General features: G+C 37.3%; 1 protein-coding gene across 1 annotated transcript; it reads right to left on the bottom strand.

Annotated features, from left to right (window-relative positions):
- Positions 1–1,197: 1,197 nt before the first annotated feature.
- DAW1 (dynein assembly factor with WD repeats 1) lies at positions 1,198–18,486 on the bottom strand (the record flags this gene model as incomplete). The annotated part of the gene is given in 18 exon segments (XM_079539867.1): positions 1,198–1,232; positions 1,873–2,035; positions 3,234–3,310; positions 3,899–4,013; positions 5,387–5,489; positions 7,605–7,711; positions 8,812–8,919; positions 9,208–9,307; positions 10,694–10,816; positions 11,462–11,520; positions 14,816–14,960; positions 17,638–17,710; positions 18,050–18,085; positions 18,088–18,180; positions 18,183–18,230; positions 18,233–18,314; positions 18,316–18,450; positions 18,454–18,486. Coding segments are annotated over 18 exon segments (1,635 nt in total).
- Between the last annotated feature and the right edge of the window lie 4,147 nt (positions 18,487–22,633).

The raw sequence follows: 22,633 nt of genomic DNA, 5'->3' as shown, positions 1-22,633 counted from the left end.
ACAGCCCCATCACAATTTTGTGGTTAAAAAATATGGCAAGACCTGGAAGTCAAACACTACCACAGATGTTTGATTCATTGAGAATCTAGCATAGCATAAGAGAAAAATTAGAATAGAAAGCAGAAAAGAACACAACCTGAAAGATTAAGCAAAAATGTACTTCCAAAGAGAGTTTATGCTCAGAATCCACTTCACAGCTCATGTAGTGATCCTTAGCTCCAAATCTTTGATGCACAGTTTTTCTTTACACTGTCTGTATTCAGAGTCACCACTTAAACTATCTTTTGTTTTACTGCACAGAAGAATGGAAGAATGGAGGATGAGCAAAGACAAATGAAAAGACGTGGGCAAGCGGTGTAAATAGCAGGCAAGCAGTAGTTTAATAGTAATGCAGCTCACAAATGGTAGCTAATGTTTGTTCCTGGAAATATCAAGCAGGACATTATATTACAAGTAAAAAAAAACAAAAACAAAAACAAACAAAAACAAAACAAAACAAAAAAAAAAACAAAACAAAAAAACCCTAGCATTTTAACTCAATATTTTAATACAATTTTTTTTAAAAAGTACTCAAAACGGGTATCTAACAACACATCTTTCACTCTTGAGAGTACAGTAGTGCTGTTTGGTTTTTTGTTTATTTAAAAGGTTACAAGGAAACAATGACACAGAAGAAACAAAGAAAAGGAGCATCCTACTGGATTCATTGATACATTAGCTTCTCTCAGATAACTGACAATGGAGCCAGTGGTATTGTGTGAAAAGGCAACAGGCAGGAAACAGGAACAAAGAAAGCATTCCATTTAAACAGGAATGAAATAGAGATCTTTTTTTTTTTTACTGTGAGGTTGATAAACAGTGGAGCACGTTGCCCAGAGAAATTGTTGAATCTCCATTCTTGGAGATATCCAAAAGTCACTGTTGTGTTCCTGGGCAGCATGCTGAGCTCACACTGCTTTGAGCAGGATTACTGGACTAGCCAATTTCTAGAGGGCTCTTTGAAATTTAACTATTCTGTGAATCTTTAGCTACCAGGAATCAGCAATTCAAACCTACAAAAATTGAAGTAACTTGGCTACTTGAGCAGAGCAGAAACACAACAAATGACTAAAAGTAAAGCATATCTGAAACTGAGTTTATTGACTACGGAACTCAGGATGTAGGCACATACCACACTGGATCTTTCCTTGTCTTCAGTCAGTGCCATACTCTACAGGTGTTATCCTTGCTCCCTAGTAATAAACATATTTTGAGGGAATTATTTAGCTGTATTGCACAACACACTCAACTTTGTTAACAACTCAATTGACCAGCTACCTGGAAAACAGAGAAACCAGAAGGACAATATTTTTCTGTCCATGACTAGCAGAAGACAGCAGGCCCTGCAGCAGTGTTTTTCACTGAGATCATCTTGCACGTGGATATTTAGGGGGTTCAGTGCAAAGGTCCAAGCGGTCACAAAACCTGCTCACATTTTCCCACACAGGGAATTTTTGTCTGAAGTAACTGAAACCTGAACAGGCTGCGTTGTTCTGTAACCAGAAGGTACGCTCTCATTAGAAAAAGCGTTGCATCTTCCTCATCCAGAGCTCCCTCACAGTAGCGCAGTACAAGAGCATGACTTAGACACTGCTCTGTGGCTACTACTTGCCAACAGGTGCTTTGGTACAATTTTTTTCACAGCCATATTCATTTAAGCTTCAGTTCCAAAGTAAGTTATAGCTTTTCTTGACTGTAAGCAATTGTTGGCAACCTACATTTGGGAGTGGCCCCACAACACTTTGCAGACTCTATTTTTTTTAGCACAATAAAATTGAAAACGTGTTTCAAAACAAAGGAAAGAAAAAAGATAATTTGGGATACATTAGTTACCTGTAATGATTATATTGCCTTTGTAATTGAAAGCACAGGAGAATATCTCGTCAGTGTGGCCCTCTAATATCTGAAGGCAGTGTCCAGTAGCAGCATCCCAGAGTCGAGCTGTCTTATCACAGCTGGCTGTTAGAATACGATTGCCCTTAGGGTTGAAACATATCTTTAAAAAATACAGAAAATAATTATATTACTTACCATGTTAACATGCCTGGAAAAGGAAGCGTATCTAGAGATTAGAAAATGAAAGCAGAAGACAATAAATAATGCAGTCAGTTTTTCTGCTAAAATTAGCATCGCCACTGGCAGAATTATGTGGCTGGAAATTTTGTACAAAGGTCCATATATAATGACCACACAAAAGGATCAAGATTTCAGATCATTATCCCCCAAGATCAGAATTGCTGTTGTTGTAACAACTTCATTTAAACATTATCACTATTTCAATGTAAAATATATGCATATTTTGTGGACATCTTTTTTAAAAAACATATATATCTGTAATATCCAAACTCCCACTGAAGGCAACTTATTCTTCAGTATGTCTTCATATTTTGTTAAAGGTTCACTCCCTAAATTGCATTCATTTCCTGATAATCAGATTTATACATATTTTTTAAGAACTAACCAGACAATATCAGGTTTATTATATAATGCATTATTGCTTAATTATTAAGGGCAAAATGCCTGTTCCCCTGAATAACCATCCCACGTGATCACAGCTACACAGAACATCTGCACAAACAGATTACCTTTTCAGCATGCTCCCAGATAAGTGGATTCTCACTTGCAGCAAAGAAATCATACCAGCCCTGAGGATCCTGATGGATACCCTCCCTAGCACTCACACTCTTACAGCACATACAGTGCATATTTACATGAAAGCTATCCATTTGAAAGAATAAGGAAAACTCACAAGCATTAAATAACATTTTTAAAAATAATATTCAAACTTCTGGAAGCAGCTAAATTCATTTGGAGCCGAACTTCAGCATCTACAGCTGAGCTCTACAAGTATTTCAGTGAACTTCATGAGTGAACTCAAGACCAAGTGGATCTTGAAATGGGCTCTGAGCTTCCAAGTGTCTTAGGCACCATGTATTTTCCCACAGAAATATGCTCTTTTGTTTCCATTCCATAAATCAGGTGTGCAGAGAAACAAAAGCAGTAAAGAGCAGGAGGTCTGGTGGAAGTGAGCGATAAGGGTGATGCTAAAAATCTCAGAAGGCAGTAGCCTTCTTTACCAAGATACTCAAATGCTTGTGCTCGTTCTTTAACAGTATTTCTGTGTCATGGAATTAGTGGTGGCTTGGATGTTACACATAATTAAATTAGAAAAGATAAAATCACATACAACTTACCTTTGAAATCTCACCTCCATGCCCTTCTAGTTTTGCAATGCACTGTTTTGTTTCTGCATTGTAGACTCTTCCTGATCCTGTTGTAGTAGATTAGGAGCTATTTGTTATTGTTAAGTATGTATTTAAATAAGAACAGAGTAGTAAGACCAGAAGGACCATATCCTCAGGTTTGATTTCAAAGGAAATACATGACAATCCTAACACGCTTTCTTTCAAAGATTATTTCAGATATACATTCTATTTAGTAAGCTATTAATTATATTTAATGAGCTACTGATTGCATTTCAGAAAACTTTTTATGTTGTCTTAAGCATTAATTTTGTAACTACAGCAGATGAGATCCTAATAGTGCTCCCCATCATCTGGTAACCTGTTCCTGAAAGTGCAAAATCAAAATAATGTGTAAAGAGAACATGGTATTATCATTATGTGCAGATGAATACAGAAAATTATTTATTGTGATTCCTAAAAAAAAAAAAAAAAGTAGGCATGCTAAATAGTGAAAATTTTCATTGGGGAGAAATTCCAAAGTTTAAGCAAAACTTTGCATAATGCAACAAACAGAATCTGACCTATAGTTCCGACTCATAATACTCTGCTTTGATCAAGCAAAACAAAGGAAAGGACAAAGATATTTTCATAGTAGTTCCAGTCACTTCACTTACCATCAGCAGAGGCAGTTGCAATACGCTGGCCAGCATAATCAAAGCAGACATCCATTATTTCATCACTGTGACCTGTTAAAGTTGCTATATGTGCACCAGTCATAGCGTTCCACAGCTGCATACGCAAATAAAGGCTATTTTTTTTTGCTTATTTTGACTAATGTACTTAATAGATAGCTAGTTGATCAACTAAGTGACATGTATAAGTACTTTCTGAGGCCTGAATGAATGTATTAACATGAAACCTGGATATAAATCAATAAAGAGTCATGGTTTTATCAGCTTAATGAAGCACTGCATATTTTGTATTTCAGTGTATTGATTTCAATGAACCTTAAAAATACATAATTATTCAATCAGACTTCACTGAAATGAAAAACTCATGAAGAAACTCATAGGTTTTGCATTCAGTTACAAATTCTTTAAGGAATCGTATGTATTAGTTTAAAATAATGTTCTTCCATTTAGAAAAGACAGAGTTTTATGTATCAGTAAGACAATGAGAAAGCTTCCATAAAAAACTAAACAGAAAAGAATTCAAAAAAATACAGCAAAGAGATACAAGAGCCCAAATTGAGGAAAAGAATAATTGTCTGTCTAAAGCGCTACAATATGCTTGTGCTACCTAAAGAAAGTGAAGAGCAGGTGGCTTTTTTTTTTTGCTTTTTTTTATTTTCCAAAATATGGGCATTTTGAATTTTTGTGGTTGGGAAGGTGACTGCACCACACTTAAAAACATCTCTTTGTATGATACTCCAATAATTTCTCCTGAGGAATGTCTTTCACAGTGTCCAGCTATTACACATGGTATAGTGGGCTCAGAAGAAAGTCAGACATTTGATTCCTACATACTCTGAGTCTCTTCTGATTCTGAAGAGGTAGATTTTGGAAAAGTTACAGCTTTGTCTGTTTTACAGCAAGTAAAACAAAGATGTCATAGATGTGGGTGCTTGTTTTTAAATGTTGGCACAGTACATTTGTCAAACTGCTGAGCACCTCCTCGTCAATATTATTTCAATTGTATTCAGATGAGAAATGGACAATCTCTCACCACTGAAACATAATCCTTCTGCAGTTTAACACTAACAATCACAGGCATTCATTAGAAACAATCCAAATGAAGAACTAGCTCCTAGTGACCTGCAAAAAGTCACACGTGATGTTTGTGACACAAGTATCATGGGAAAAAAAATAAAAAGAGTAAGACTCAAGGACATGAACTGCAAAGTAGTCCTTTTTTGCACTAAAAATATAAATAAGTTGTAATGGTCAAAGATCACCCTTTAGTTTAGCTTCACTGGGTGAAATTATTAACTTCACTGTTATTAACTTACATTAAAGTGTTTTAAATAGTCTAACGTGGTTTTCTGAACAAAAACAGGGACTCACCAAATTCTATACAAAAACAGACAAATTATTCAATGCGTTATAATGCATAGTAAAAAAGCTTATGTACTTGGGTGTTCAGTGCATCCTCAACTTTCTTACCATGCATGTTTTGTCCATTGATCCAGTGACAATAAGAGAACAGTCCCAGTTGAACTGTGCACTGCTAATTTCTCCTCGATGGCCTATTAAAATATGCAACATTCTGCAAAAAAGAGAATTCATATATTTTGTGTATATTTTGATATATCAATATAAGTTATAATCAAGCTTACAAAATGTCATAGGTAAGGTGTCAAATCTTCCCCATGGTAGCCATTAAAGCAATCAAATGGAGTGGTGCAGCTCATTTAGCACCCCAGTACTGCATTAGTTCCATTTTTACTCCTTGAGACAAAGAGGCAGTAAATAATCAAATGAAAGAGTCCTCCCTTTCTTCTGTTCCAAAACTACTTTTAAGACTGTATTGCCAGTGAAATGACTTTTCAGTGCCAGAGATGGATTTATTCTGTTCATCTAGATACAAAGCACGTATACCAAGTTTTTCCACATTACTCTCCCAATATTCTGCTTGAATTAACTATAAACAGTGTCTTTTCAAAACTCCATATCACTAACTATTCAATCTAAATCTTTTATAAAATCCAATGAAGGTCCAATGGAACTTAATCAGGTACTTAACATGAGCTTGTACCCAAGTAACAGGCAAATGACAGCCAAACTGAAATATGATGTCTAATCTTCATTAATCCTAAACTTTTTGCTGCTCAAAGACTGACAATACTAGTTCCATGAAATTGTTCAAACAGCTTTAGCTGAGTAGAGTGGTACAATTAGCCACTATTGCTTACTATGAATTAATGAACCCTATAAAGCATTGAACAGTGAAAATGATTAATTGGTGTGTTTATTAAAGGATTAGTTTTTATCATAATGTTAATAATATTGTATCGTTAATAGAAAATAGCTTCAACTAAAGGATAAACTAATGGCTAGAAAAACAACCAAATGAGTTTAAGTATCTGAAATCTTCACATGCGATGTGTAAGGGTAACTAAATTAATATATATGCTAAATGAACAGTTCATAAAGCAAATCTCTAGAGCAACTGAATCCTCTACTTGTTTGACAACAAAAGCTCAATTATATTCATGTTGTTTTATAGACTCTTCTCTTTTTAAAAATGTGAAGCTTGTATTCTACAGATCTTTCTACAGTAATACCAAATAAACAAACAGAGAGCAGCGAAATTCAGAATTTTGTGAACATATTATTTGGCCAGCAGGATTGCTGTTACTGTAATAGCTAATACCCAAAATATTTAATCTTGAAAAGGTTTGAAAAAACTTTAATTTCCAAATCTTGAAAAGGACAATCCACGGCCTAAGTGTAAATCTCCACTGAATAAGCAGAATAAATAGCACAGAACCATTATCTATCGGATTTAGAATTAGGAAGAACCCAGAAAACATACAGGTGAAATGCAATGTAAAACGTTCCATTTAAATGGAAACACATTGGGTTTTTCTCCAAGACATCACTATACACACACTTTTCTTTTATTTATTAATTTCAGAGATATTTCACTTGTTTTCACAAAGAAAAGAAAAAAACAAAGCAGTTATACCTCTAAAAAAACAATAGAATATTTATCTTCATAAATTACCTTGTCAATAATCAGAACAATTATTTTGTTATTCTGCTTACAATGAGTTTCCAGTTGAAAAAACACAAGGATTTATCAGGGTAATACAACAAGCTCATATTTAGTTATTTAATTATTATTTGTTGGCATTATAATCTAGACATTTTGTTCTCTACAGTGAGTGGGATCAAATTTTCTCCTCTTCATAAATATATACTGAGATACAGGAGTGTGAGGAGGAAAGTGGACCATCTGTTACTTAAAGTCAATGTGACTACACAAATTTTCCATGAAATATGATAGTTTTTTTAAAATTATTATTATTTTAACTTAAATAGTTGGTTCCATCTAGAAATTCTAGACACCGACAAAACCACAAGTTTCCATGCTGATGAAATATTTTCCTGTTTGGAGCATCCACTATGGTCTACCCATTGTGTCTGCCTCCTCAGTGCTCACGCATCTAAACCTGTTGCATACAAAAACAGTTGGTGAGAGCACTTCTTTCTAGAAGAACAAAGGGAACTGAATAAAAAAAATGAAAAGATGAAGTAATACATACTCTAAAAAAGGCAAAAATACACCGTCTGTAATGTGTTTCATTTGTTCAACATTTTCTCTCTCATTTTTCATTAAATATGCAGTGTAAAATGATATTTATTAGTATTTTAGTACCTGCCAGTGACAACATCCCACACTCCTACTGTGCAGTCAAAGGAGCCGGTGATAATCCTGTCTCCAGTGGTGTTAAAAGACAATGCAACAATTTCTGCTGAGTGACCCTAAGAGAATTTCAAAAAAGGAGTTTGAGAATGCAAATACCACTTTTCTATTAACTTCTTAACTTTTCAGCAGCACAGTTCTTCACCACTTCAGAATATTATTTACTGTCTTGCCCAGTATATCACAATTTTAACAGAAAGCTCTATTGGACAGTGAGTCAATATCCCAACACCTGAAAAAAATCAGGCACACTGCTTAAGCAGTGAGCAATTGCTGGTGATAGGTGAATAACCAGTGAAGTGACTGATATTTTCCATATTTCATTTGAGGAGAATCACATTTGTTCACCAATGCATACTGAAATCAGCTGATTCATTTACAGTAAATTACGGTATGGCCTGTCTCTGGTCTCAGTGGAGAGGCTTGGAAAAATGAGCATAAGCATCTTTTTGCATTCATGTAAAATGTGTACATATTTGTACATTCACACATTCCACTGCTCTTTTCTCTCCTAAGGGCTCTGAGAGAAAGCCAAAGGGAAGAAAATGCCTTCCCCACTCTATAGGCCACCTACACCAAGGAAGAAGCTGGTACTCTATGTACTACTTAGGATTTAATCACGAAAAATTGGAAACAATGCCAGCCAATCATAACAAGTAAAATCCTAGCAAATCATGTACAGCAAAAAGAAATCATAATCTACTGGTAACTGAATAGTATTCTTCTGCTTGTAGAGCAAAGATAAATCACAACCTACGGGTAATTGGATGGCTTTCTCATGCTGATGTTTACAGGAAGATAATCTCTGCAGATGCAACCTCTGACACTGATTTTTCTTAGAGTTATTTTATGTTACTTCAGAGGAGGTGATAAATTGTTGTATAGCAACATTTTAATTAGCAGTGGAAGGCATTCCATCCTATAAAAGTAATGTCGCTGAAATGAGAAGACCTGTCTTTTGATAAATAGGACTCCTTAAAAAACACCATGTTCTTATCATTCTCTTCAAGTTTTCCTGATGTTTTCTAACTGTGGTCACTATGGGACTACCTGGTAACAGAAATTCTCAGAACATTTTGAAACAGTAGCAATATTTTGTGAGACAGAAAATTTTCTTAAAAGCAAGAACAACTTTAAAAACATAAAGAATGAAACATACTCTTAAAGTAAATACTACTTCTCCTTTCTCTATATCCCATAATTTGGCAGTGGTATCCATGCTTCCAGTTGCCACCAACGTGCTTTGAAGATTAAACGATAAACATACCTATAGCAAGAAACATTGAAGAGAAGAAAGTGGGAAAAGGGAAAGCAGATAATTTATATACATTTTCTCAAAAGAAAGTCACAATATTTCTAAACAAGAGAACAGTCTGAACTAATTTAATAGTTCATGACTTACAGAAAAATTACAAGGCTCTTCTGACTGTTCATTTGGAATGCAAAAGACCCTTACTCCAAAGCTCCTGCTTAAATCCACTGGACTCACAGAGACATGGAACCCAAAGACATGCATGGTGTCATAAAGGAATAAGAAATATCCTTTCACACTCACTATTTCTGCAGTATGTCCTCTGAAAGTATGATAACATTTTCCTGTTTCAGTACTCCACAATTTGCAGGTTTTATCAAAAGATCCAGTGGCAATCTTGTCACTAAATGGAAAAGCACTGCTTTTATTTAGAAGGAAAAAAATCTAACTTCAAAGACTCACAGTAGAACTCACAGCAACAATATCTAGTCTTCAAAGCATGAAAGTATATTTCTTCAAACTCTTGCTTTTAGTTTAGCAATAGTTTATATTCATTAAATAGCAACGGTTCCTGTGTAGATTTGCAAAGCAGAGAATGGCAGCTGGGACCTTCTCTGCCTCTGCTTGTGTGAACATAATGAAGGGCAACTGCCACCACTCCAGCCAGCAGCCAGTCCCTCTGTGCAGCTCAACATGAGACAGAGGTGAATGAATCTGGAGTTCCTTGCAGGAAATTGCATGAAAGGCTTTATGCTCTCACATGCATTCTGCTGTACTACAAGATCCTAGAGCAGGATTTCACAAACAGAAGTTGCACTAAGGAGAAAAAATAACAGCTAAACTATGAGTAACATTAGTCATGAAGTTTTCTGCTGTACCTCCAGAAGTATTTAAAAGCTGCCTTATTTCAAGTAGTAGGGTTGGTTTGTTTGTACACTGTTAGAATCTGCTTTTTATAAGTAGAAAAGAGGGTGAGCTCTGCTCCCACTTAAGTTAGTGCAAGAGTTGTGAGTAATTGCAGCTAAAATAGAACTGAAGTGAGGTGCCAAAAAAATGTAGCAAAAGAGATGGTATTGGAGCCTAAAGATTAGTAGCAGAAAGTTGTTTTTTAATTTAAATTTTAATTTAAATGTAGCTCAAGGATCCCCCTCAGGATGCATCACTTCTACACTTCTATGTTGTAGTCTAGCCACTGATCTTTGCACAGATTTTTGTCATACATCAGTTCATGTAAACTATATAAAACAAACAGGAAATAATTTCTATCTCATTTTGAAAAGAGGCAAAATGATTTACTTATACAAAAGCTCCCTAATGCAGAAAATTACAAGAAAACTTCAGTATGCAAAGAAATTCCCTTCATCTAACAGGTGACAATTTTGACCTAAGGCAAACAGTAACTGCATAAAACAGAAGATGCACGTATGCATATTTGATATCCATACAGTGGCACCCTGTGGATTTTATAGAAACTACTCATCTCTGACACATTTGTATTATGTCTTAAATCACAGTGAATGCTTAATATGCATGCAATACAAAAAATGGAAAAACCCACTTTTGTTATGATTTTATTTTTCCTTAACTGAAGTAACAAAAGCTTTGAATTTCTAAATATACTTTAAGCAGAAAATGTTCCTAAATGTATAAATGTATATACAAATAACATACAGTGTCATCCTATGGTGATCAGCTGCAGTTGAACTTTTCCAACTTAGAATCTGAACTGAGACGGTCCATCTTATTTTAAATTATCAATTATGATTTATCTTAGAGAAAATGTATTTACCCATAGGGATTATTAAAAGCTATTGCATAAACAACGTTTTTGTGTCCCTCTAGTGTATGCAACTCTTCTCCTGACGCAGTATCCCATACTTTGCAGGTTCTGTCATAGCTTCCTGTGATAAAGCTAAAACAAAGAGAAATTTATTTACTGTGAATACCATGCTGTTCCTGTACTTACTCTAATAAGTGACTTCCACAGACTTCAGTTATCTTTATCTCAGACTCCGAATCTTTTCATTATTTCTAAAGTACTGACTAATGACCACAGAGGTGGTTCTTCTTTTTCCTTTGTAATATTAGCGATAAAAAAACCCTTGTTTCAAATCTTTAGTATACTTAATTAAAACACAAGCTGCTGTTTTCAGATTTTCAAGACACAAATCAAAAAACAATTAGGCATAGGCTCTTAGTGAAATCAGTCACGACAGAAATCCACAACAGTGAAAGCCCCAAAGAGTTTATGCCAATGACTTTCTGAGCTTTTAGTGATACTTGCTCTGTTGCCACCAAGGTCCTTTTTTATGAAATATGGTAATCATCGATAACTGTCATCTTGGAAGAAGAAAAAGACATCAGCTGAATCTCACCCACTATATTTTGGCATCTCCCATTGGTTCTTCTATAGAAGATGAAAATCTAATCCCCAATCACACCTGAAGTTGTTCATAAACAGCAAAAAGATGCAAGCACTGAATTTCACTTACAATTTAATTTACAAGTACAAGACTTCAATTAGGTATTACATATCTAAAGTTTGAAGAGAACTTACCGGGAACCAGATTTGTTGAATGCTACATTTGTCAGTGGCAATATATGTGCCCTTAGTACCTGAAATAGAAGGGGAAGGGCACAAGAGAGGGAAGTATTTATATATATAAGAAAGTATATTTTAAAAACAAGTAAAAAATCAAATTCCTCAAAATATTCAATAGGTCAGTATTTTCTCCTCCTCCTTTCAGATTAGCAGTTATGTCTGTAATACATCAACCCCTCACCGAAACAAAGGCAAAACAAAAACCACCCATGCCTCAGCAGATTATTGCTGCAGATATTACATGGTATTGATTTCAGATTCTTATTTCACCTGAATGAAGTGCCTTTTCCCAATGTTTACTTCTCCTCTGCTCTCTCTGAGACCAGTGAAACAGCCCTAGGCCATGTCTGAAAGGCCAAAAACAAATGCCTGGTGACATCATTGATGAAAAAATATGACAATTAAGCCTTAGATAGTAAAACAACAGATCTGACGGAACTGAGTATTTTGAAATATGTACGTCATACATAGGATGCTTTTGGCTATTATATGATTTTGTTTCCAAAAACAGAAAGAACAAAAACAGATTGCAGCTCTATCTTATGAGATCATGACAGAAAAGCATAGAGAACCATAACAAAGTTACTTATCCAAACAAAATTCAAAGAAGGGACTTAAAATGGATTTCTGCCTTTTTTGTTTAGGTTGCAGAGTCTACTGCTTTTCTAACATTGTTTCAAAGACCCTTTAATCAGACAACTATATGTGCTTCAAATACATTACCCTGTACCTACAGTAGCAGACTGAAGTCTACAAGCATATACAAAAATAGTTTCAGCTAAAAGTCAGTGTGTCACAATACTTTGAAAATGACAACGAAGGAATGTTTGACTGACTAACATGTAGCATTTGTTTACATTTGAACAACTTAAGCCTATTACAAGCGTAAGTCTGAAGAGTAATATTATAATAACATGGGAAATCACAGCATCTGCTGACAGTGAAGGAGTGTTAAAAGTACAGCAGTGGTCCACTAGGTCTTCTCTGCAACACCATGAATGAAGAAGACATTTATGAGCAATGCTATTTAATCACTGACACATTACTACAATCTCTAGCTTTCTTAGTTGCCTGTCTCAGAGAGGAAAACAAAGGAAGGTCAGAGATGTTCAAGTCAGAAAAGTAGAAACTGATGGAAGGGAAATGACAATGATCAGGCAAAGGAGAGAGAGAGATACAGAAAAGGTAGGCTAATGTTAAATTTCAGATCACAGAATTAACACTATTCTTTCAGCTTCCAGTGCTGTAGTAGCTTCAGTCACAGAACTCCAAGCCTGCAAGAACAGCTTGTGCAAATGATGTAATAATCAAATCCTAGGTTGATATTACAAACATACCTCAGTTCTGCAAGTTACAGCAGTCCCTAAGATGTATGCCAATCAGTATGGCATGCCATTGCTACCCAGCATTTTCAAATCTGAGAGCTTGTTACCGTGGCTTGCTTCTCTGTGGTGTGACCAACAATACACTATTGCCACAATTACTGGAAATAACAAAAGGATGGGTTTACATCAGTGCCTATCTGCCCTCTTAAGATTATGCTCTTGTGCAACGGGAAAAAATATTTATTTCCAAACAATGCAAACACTGAACATCGTTTTGGGAAAGAAAAAAAAAATCTTGCTCATACTGATCTCCTGTATTAGTATTTCAGAGAAGTCTGAAACTTGTGTTTCATTTACATGCACAGAAAAGTATGTACTTCTAGCTACTTGAGAGAAAGAATTAAGCCAGAACTGACTGGATTTCCCTGCTTGGAGTATTTCCAAATTAATCAAACATAGTTCTACACACAACAAACAACAAGCACATTATTTATTCTGAAATTTGGACATGCAATTGAGTATTTGTCAGTCTCTGTGATGAGCAAAAAAAAATGTAAAAGGTTGTGAAAATGAAGTCATTAGCACAGCTGAGGGCATACCTTAAAGCACAAGAAAGGCTTAAAATTTAAGAAGCCTTGTTATACACACAGTGCTCTGTTTTCAAGGTTGAATGCACAGATCTTTTGTATTATTTACTCAGATGTGCAATTCTGGTCAGAAGAATTGAAATTATAATACGTTATATGTATATGGCAACATTTCAAGCTCTCCCTTCTCCCTCTTATGTTTAGGGTAACAAGCAGTACTGACCAGCAATTTTAACAGCTAGACATTGCCATCTGCTGACACAATAAAGGCAGAACATTTAGTTATTTCTGATTGCAACATGCAATCTCTAGAAGTAATTTTATTTTATTTTGCACAGTTAAATACAGTTAAGTTTACTGTCTTCTGACAGACTAAATCCTGGATTTGGAGACCCAAAAGGTCGCTCTAGTCATTGTTCTTAAAAAGCTTCCTATTTATAAAATAAACTTACAAACTGCAATTTGTAAGCTGAGATCAAACCATCAGTATTCAAACATTTACAGCTTAAAAGGAAATCAGTTTAGCACAAAACAGCATGAACACAGTGACTATGATTCCCTTACTCAAAGAAAAGAAATGTGAATGAAGAGTAATGTAGAAGACAAAAATTCCTTAAGCAGTGTTATTATGGGCCTTGGGCCCAACGCTGAGATGATGTTTGGAAGGGTTGGCATATAATTCCCTTAAAATTATCTCCTCGTCTGGTCTGCTGAATAAATTATTATTTTTCAGATCAACAATATTGAGTACATGACTAACATCACCTTTTTCATCAGCTTTCCAAGTACAAAAGATCAAGTAACTCTTATTATTTCATGTATTATTCCAGTCCTATGGACAGGATTCACTAAATAAGGCTTTTATGAACCCTAACCTTCTAATCTGCTATTTTAGCCAGTTTGTTGGCTCATCTTTTGGCTGGCAGAAAGTAATGACAACTGGTATGACTGTATGCATCTGAATACCTAAAACAAATATAAGTTCCACAGAATGAAGAACAAGAACACAATTCTATAAAAAATATTCAGGGCCTTTCCCAGCAGCTAATTATTTGGATTCTACTTGCATTCTTTAAACATAACTATGGGTGTTGCTTGTTCACAGAGTCACTTGTAAAGGAAGGTAATTATTTGTCTCACACCCTCATACATAAGCCTGTGTAAATAGTGAGTTGGAACAATTATACCTCTGGCCTTCTGGGGAAATTCCTGACAGGCACAACCAGGCCAGGTTCAGTCTCTCTAAACAGTAGAGAGATGATCAAAAACACCCAAGAAATTAGTCATAAAATCCAAATTTTTGCTGTCAGGTACAACGCACAGCTGTAAAAACATAATCACAACATTTCAACTGAAACCCTCAAAATCTCCAATGTCATTTTAAAGATGTTTCTGACCTTAAAAAGATAGAATTTGTGGTCCTCTTGTTCCCCTAGTTTCTCTTGCAATCTTTGTACTAAACATATGACATGTTCCTTGCAAGAAGCTGTGATGAGAGGTTCTTCTTTTTGAATTTCTTCTACTAAGGCGATAACATCTGTGCTAGTTAAGAAGAAAAAGAAAAGCCTATTTCATCTTCTGGTAATTATAAATACAAGCATCGTATTTCTTGCAGAGAAACTAAAGCAAGGAATTAAACAATATGCATGTATCTCATGGTGTAATGGCTTACAGAAATATGAATAAATCTTTCCTGGTTTCTTTACCTCTGTCCATCTTTAGTAAAGCATTCCAGTAAGATTTAACTTTTAAAAATTTTAGCTTGGTAAGAACTTTACTTTCTTGAAGGGTTTCCACAGAGGGTCAGACATGGGATCTGTGCATCCAGAACTGACAGTTTGGGAATGCATATTTGAAGTAAAGTGGAGCTTCATAAATTCCCAGTGAATTACCCATGAAGTAGCAACAACATAAATAAGATGTGGAGAGTGTTAAAATGATCTCTCTTTGTGGTTTCACAAGTGTATGTCTGTTCCTGTAACTTTCATTTATTATAACAACTTCCAAATCATGGTCCACAGTTCACTAGTGCTCATGGAGCACCCAAGAAGTAGTTCATCTTCTCATATCATCAAACTGCTGACTCCGGGCCATCCATGATTAAACAGAGGATTGACAATACCCAGCTGTCAAAACACAAACACACACTTACAACTACTGAGGAAGCCCAGATTTTCTGCCAGCACATAAGTAGAAAATTGACTTTCAGACTTCAATGATTTAAGGCCTCTGAACAGGAGACACTAACATCCCCACTAGTCAGTGTCTTTATTAGTGTTTATACTCTTGCTAATACAAGACAACTTGTCTTTCACAATATGACTCATTTTATCCAGAGTACTGTGCTGAACAGTAGACAAAAGACAAAGTAGACATGCAGACAAAAATACATAATTTTTAAACGTGGATATGTTAGCTTGCATATGCAGGCTACATTGACTACTAATTTTGCCCTCTTGCAAGAACTCTTTCCTTTGAGTGTTTGTACTAAGAAAGACAACCATATAACATCATGCCTTTCTGCCTCGCAAACTCAATGGATTTTGCCACCGTTAAATAAAGTTGCCATTTTTTGTTGTTGTTGTTTTGAAATTCTTCCTATGAGAGCTTGCTGAGTAGAGCATAGGTAGACTGTTATGACCAAAACTGTGACTAAGGCTCTTAGCTTTTTTTCTTCTTCATTTTGGTTTCCTAGAGGAAGGACTCACGTGGAAAAAAAAAACAGAAGAAACAGTTTGAAATCTGCATAAAACCTGATAAACTTTCCACGGTGTTGGAAGCCAGCAAAAGAGTTCTATGAAAAACTTCACTAGATATGACATGGAAGTTCATGAGTTGTCCCATAACTTTTAGGTGTACAAATATTTGATGTGAGTGAATGGAAGAGCCAGACTTCTTGCAGTAGTGTCAACTGAGAGGATGATGGTCATAAACAAAACAAAAACAACAAAGCAGGAAATACAGTGTCCATTCAACTCCCTCTCCCCCAGAGACAAAGAAAACACAACAACTTTTTTGGACATGATGGTGGTCAAACAACAGGACAAGTTTCCCAAAGAAGTTGAGGAGTCTCCAGCTATTGGGATGTTCAAAATCGAACTACAGAGTCATGTTCAACCTGTCCTAGTTGCCTGTACTTTTTATGTTCTCAGGAGGTCCTGATCAACCTAAACAATCCTCTGATCCTGTGACATACTACATTCTGTAACTGACTGCACAGCATTGTCAGTAATGCTGGTGCATGAGTTAGATATAGCTGTATTAAAGCAATGTCAGCACAGTAACTTCTTAAGTCGATATTATCAGTGCAACAAACATCTTATTCTTCACGGGGAAGACAGAAGAGTTTCCAGTTGCTGCCTTCCAACTGCCCACAAGCCAGAGCTAGAGGTTTTTGAAGACTGCTCCCTTCCTCATTTCCTTCCTCATTAAGCTATCTCTGTCTTTTATGTTACTTAAGGATATTCTGTTAAACTTCAATCTGTACTTTAACACACTCTGCATTTTTAATTCTTCAGTGTGGCCTATCCTTCACCTTTACATACATCACGATCCTGAAACTTCTTTCAATACCTGCAGATGATTAGATCGCTGGATTATGTTCTCTTGTTCTTTCAAAGAACCCAACAGCAATTAGGCTCCTAACAAAAGGAAATTTTCTGTTTCATTTCCACACACGATTCTTACTTTCTCCACACAAACACAAGAGAGGAAATTATCTGTCTTACACTAACTTTCTTGTGGTTGTTATGAGGATTAACGAATCAAGAGGAGAGCTCTGAACTGACATCCAGTTAGTTCCAGTGATTTCAGCAGAGGTCATGTAAAGCAGCGTATGGGGATCTGAGTCAGACCAACTATTTGAAAACACTCTGAAGTAGCATTACAAGACCTAACTGTTGCTCACTGCAGCGTTACAAAGTCAGACACGGAAAAAATCACTGTCTCTGATGGCTTAGTATAGGCATCTTGGTAACTAGCATTCTGTGAGAAATACAAGAGGCTCTAACTTTGAACAGTAGCACAAAGCAGGATGGAATACAAAATTTTCTATTTCAAGTGCTAGGAGAATGATTTGACTGTGCATTTTCTTATCTGTGTGTGTGTTTTAGTGAAAAAAAACATCACTGACCTCAATTATGTTTAAAACTGTCAAATACAGTTGTATGTGAATGCTATAAAACAGCAAACAGCTCTGCTTTCTGAAATAAATACTTACTCAGGACTTAGATCAAGTAGATCTATAGATCTGGTCTTCAGCTCACCACCTTCTACATATTCCAGAATAATTCCTTATTGAAAAAAAATTAAATAAAAAAGTTATAAACATGTCTTAATTAGATGGTGTGGATTCCATAACGTACACAGTTCCCGTGGCTAGCAGGAGGCCGGGCGCTCATGCAGTGCTGAGCAATCCTGAAGAGATAACGGATATTAAACATCCCTACTTAAAATATTTACTCTCCATTTTCATTTCTAGAAATTAAGGAGGCTCATGAGTTTGGCTGGGTATTTTTTGCGTTATTTTACTAGCGCTCTTTTCAAGCAAGCCGTACCGAAGGCACTCGCTGCAGTTCACTCTCCCCGCGCTGTGGGAAAGCAGCTCGCGCTGCCGGCTGCCCGCAGAGCACCGCGGGCGCCCCGAGCTCCAGCGGGAGGCGCAACGCGCCACTTCCCGCTGTGAAACAGCCGCTCGCAGAACTCTGCCGCCCCTCCGCTTCCCGGAGAAAGGAATAACTTGGAAGAACTTTCGCACCGTTCTCGTGCGGCCAAGGCTGCGAGGCGCCGGGGCAGCCGCAGCACCCACCCCGCGGTGTCACCGCCACACGTGCACGACCCGCTCCGGCCCGGAGAGTCGGCGCTCACAGAGCACCCGGCGGGAAACCGCCTCTCCCCGCGCGCACACACCCGCTCCGCGCTCACAGGACCAACCCCCGCCCCGCGGCAGCGCCCCGCGAGCCCCAGCCCCGCACCCGGCGGGAAGTAGCGCAGCAGCAGCCGCTTCAGCCCCATCTCCGCCGCCTAGGGCTCGTTACCACGGCAACGGCCAAACAGAGCCTGCGCGCATGCGCCGCCGGCTGCCGTCACCTGGTCGGTGCCGGTGGTACCGCTGTGTCTGGCCAGGCACCTCAGAGTCAGTACTGCAGCGTTTTCTGCCGTCTCCACGCTCAGCTAGTCCTGATCGCTCTGAACACCCCAACAGAAGGCCTGCGCAGGTCCAGGCAGGTTAACTGCAACAAGTTTAACAGCAAACAAGTTTTCATTTCGTGGGTCTCACAGCACACAGCAACGATGGGGCCACCTGGAGGGGGTTCGGATCAGTGTTCAAGCATACGTGACTTCTGCAAAGCAGATGTGGGGCTCCCTGCAGGTTGACTTTGAAGGCAGCCCTTTGGTCTTGGGAAGCCAGGAAGTTAAACACAATGGCAATTCCAGGTTTACTGTGCGACACGACTGGAGTTTTGGTTTGATCTTTTGTCTTATTTGTACGTGGAAGGTCAGTTATCTCAAGTCAGATGGGAAATATTTTTATTGAAAGCAATTAATCTAAACAACCTTCCAACAGAACTGACATAGAACAGTCCTGTTCAAATGTGACTTGGTGGACTCACAGCCTTTTGAATTTGTGTACCACGATACTTATCTGTCCTGATTAAAATTTCTCAATATAAATATTTTTCTTCTAACAAAAGTGGTGCTAACAGTGAACCTGGACATGCTTCCTACATTAACTCCTTCCTCTCCATTCTTTGTAAACACAGTCATGCAGCCTATTTGGTACCTTCAGTATTAGTTAACACCAACTAGAATTTAAAATCATAGACTATCACAAGTTACAAGAAACCTGTAATGATCATTGAGTCCAACTCCCAGCTCCACCGGGACTACCCAAAGGACTACCCAAAAAATCAGAGCCATAGGTCTGGGAGCACTGTCCAGAAGCTTCTTGAACTCTGCAGGCTGTGCCCACTTCCCTGGGTGTTCCAGTGCCTGACCACCCTCTCGGTAAAGAACCTTTTCCTGGTATTCAACCTGATCCTCTCCTGTCGCAGCTCCACACAATTCCTTCAAGTTCTATTGCTGATCACTAGACAGAGATCAGAGCCTGCCCCTCTGCTTCCCCTCGACTAGAAGCTTTACATTTACATTTTTAGTCTAATTTAAAGGTTTTGTACTACCATACAGCAAAAATGAGGAGTACTTGCTACTTTAATTTAATACTATTATATGCATCTTTTCAGTTCTGCACTTCAGAGTGATATTTACATCAATTACTATGACATTCTCCAGAAATATTTTTTTCAAGATTTTGTTTATCATTTACCATAAGGTTTTCTTTTTTTTTTTTTCTTTTTCCATTTTTCATAAGACTCAGGAAGGACAAATACAGCCCAGTCTGCACAGGGGCGAGGAAAGTGGAACGATCGCAGAGCCCCATGACATCAGCACCTGGTGGCTCAGCACGTTCTCACTTTGCCTTCTTCCTGTGAATCTCCATCCAAGCAATGCCTCATAGCTTGTCTTCACCCTGGAGTGACAAGCAGTCACGACGCAATCATGAGCAGTTATCATCAGGCAAATCAGGCCTTGACACTCATCCCCCTTCCCTGGTGACATAAAGGCACCGACATGATGGCACTGTATACTCTGCTCCAGTAGAATAACTAGAGAATATTGCTGTCCTCCTGAGCACTAAATAGCTATTCTATGCTGAGATGAGGTTTTTCCCAGAGTGCCCTAGGACAGACCTGTGTGCAAAACAGTTGGTAACTAACAGTAAGTTTTTCTGACAAAACAGAACTACAGCTGAGCAGAGGTAGGATTACCCACGGAGACCAGGCAGCATAGATTACAGCTATGGTGAGGGGAAGCACTTCAACACAATTAATTGCCTGAGGGCAGAGCAAGCAAGAACTCTGATGATGCACCCAGGTAGGCAACCTGATCCGAGTCCAAGTTCTTAGACTACTAAAGTAAAATTATTGCCTGAGATTTTGTAGCATCCAAAAGGTGCACATGGCCACTAAACCAGGAAAGGTCATCTTCAAAGACCATACACACGCCATTAAGAATTCAAAAATATCTACACTGGGAAAAGGGGAAAAAAAAAAAAAAGGGAGACATTCTTCCAGGATCTTGGAGATCCTGTACTGATGTTGGAAAGAACATACATCAGTTGCTCCCATACGCATTTTTGCTTTTGTAAGCAGTTTGCAGGAATGGCAGAAAGCAGCTATGTACTGTAGACCTCACTGAATATCAGACAATATTCAAATGCCTTTGAAAGGCTGCAAAATACACTGATCTGGAGTGCTGCAGGGAGCTGGATAGCATGATGCAAAGTTAATACAATTACAAAGAGTTTCCTGTTGAGAAATTTGGGTTCTTTCTGCCAACACAGATTGGCAGAAACAGATCTCTATTTTCCTGAGCCAAAGTACCATCCTAAGAAGAATAGTATGAAGAAAGTGTTTTTTGACTCAAACACACTCTTGCTTGCAGAGAAGAGTGGGTTTTAGGCTTCCTGATTTAAACTTGCATCATGACCCACTTGTTCTGAAGTAGGTCAGTCTGCGGTATGCTGAACTAAATCAGAAAGGCCAGCACAGGAGTAGTCTGAGTTAAGGGAAAAATGTAGAAAGCCACTTCCTATTTTTGTTATGTCAGTAATAGGCGCAGTGAATTTTTACTAAGGGGAGTTTTGCTTGCTGTCCTTTCTCATAATTGCAAGGTCTGTCAGATGCAGTAAGTCTGTGCTCTGATATTTCCTTGTTTCTGCTTGGTGAATTATATGGGTTTAGGTAATTTTTTTCAAGGTTGTTCTATTCTAGAACGGGGTTCCTGCTTCCTGCTACTCAAACACATATCCCTTTGTGCTTCCCTCTGCATCATTAGTACACCTCACTTCTGCTCTGTTATTTCCAATACCAATTATGGTACCAGAGCCATGAAAATGTCAAAACTCTACGTAGCGTGGAGATGATTTTCTAGTTTTCTGTTTGTGAGTTAAGAGCTACTCTGGGACAAAGAGCTGGCAGCAAGTTACATGTGTGTAAATAAATACACACGGAGAGAAAGAGTTACTATTCACCTAAGAAGTACATCACAGGTTTCTGTTCTCAGATACACGTGTTGTTCATCTATGGTGAGGTAGTACAGGAAAAGAACAGTTGATCTGTTCGCTGCTCTTTACATCCATCTACCAGTTCTTACAGTTTCTCTCAGTTGAACTAATTTTATATATTCTTACTTCTTTTTTGTCAAATTTTCACTTAGCTAAAAAGAAGATTTCCTTTCCACTTTTTAAGAGTGAGCTTTCTTTCTTATCTTCATCTAACCACACTAATGGGTAGACTTGGCACCAGAAAATCTCAAATTAAAAAAAAAAAAACAAATTATTTCCCTCTTCCCCCCCCCCCCCCCCCCACACACACACACACAAAATATATATATATTCATCTTACCCTCTCTGAGAAGAATTCAGAAATGCCTTTCTTCTTTCTTTCTATGATCCAGACTGTGTGGAGGACCCTTCAGTTGAGGATAGTTCTTTATCAGCTCGACAAGATGGCAAAGCTGATGGCATCAGGTAATTATGCAACTATTCTGAGGTCAGACTGAAAACCAGTGAGTTATCCAGATGCACCTAGAGAGGAAAATGGAGGAACACTTCTCCTGAAGTTACCTCACACACAGTTGAATCAAACCAGTTTCAGTAAGGATGGAAGCAAGAACTCCAGATAAATAACAGTATTTCTACTAAGTGTATAATAAAATTGATGAAGATAAGTAAGAAAAGACCCGTTATGTTAGAATACAGTTTCATAAATGCCAAATGTGTTTCTTTCACCACTACACTTGTAATTAAAAAAAAAAGTCAATATCTCATTTGGTCTTTTATATCTCATTTTTATAATGCCAAAATGAATTAAGAATTTCATAAAAACCATAATGTTTTCCACATTTTTGTATATGTTTCACTAAGTATGAGAGTCCTATTATGTTGTCTCTGTGTATCTTGTATTCTAATTTTTCTAACCATCATTTTTATGTAATTCATATAGTATCCTATATGTATATCATACGTATATCATTCATTCAATATAATTAGCATTAGTACAGCACCACTACCCACTTTAAAATTAACACAATATTTTTGCCTGCTCTTGTAATAATTTGTAGCAATTTTATAGATTGAGCATCTCTGAGATTTG

Source organism: Tetrao urogallus (genome assembly GCF_951394365.1).
Source record: "Tetrao urogallus genome assembly, chromosome: 9".
Lineage (NCBI taxonomy): Eukaryota > Metazoa > Chordata > Aves > Galliformes > Phasianidae > Tetrao > Tetrao urogallus.
The sequence above is the reverse complement of the archived record's forward strand: the minus strand, read 5'-3'. Positions and strand labels throughout refer to the sequence as shown.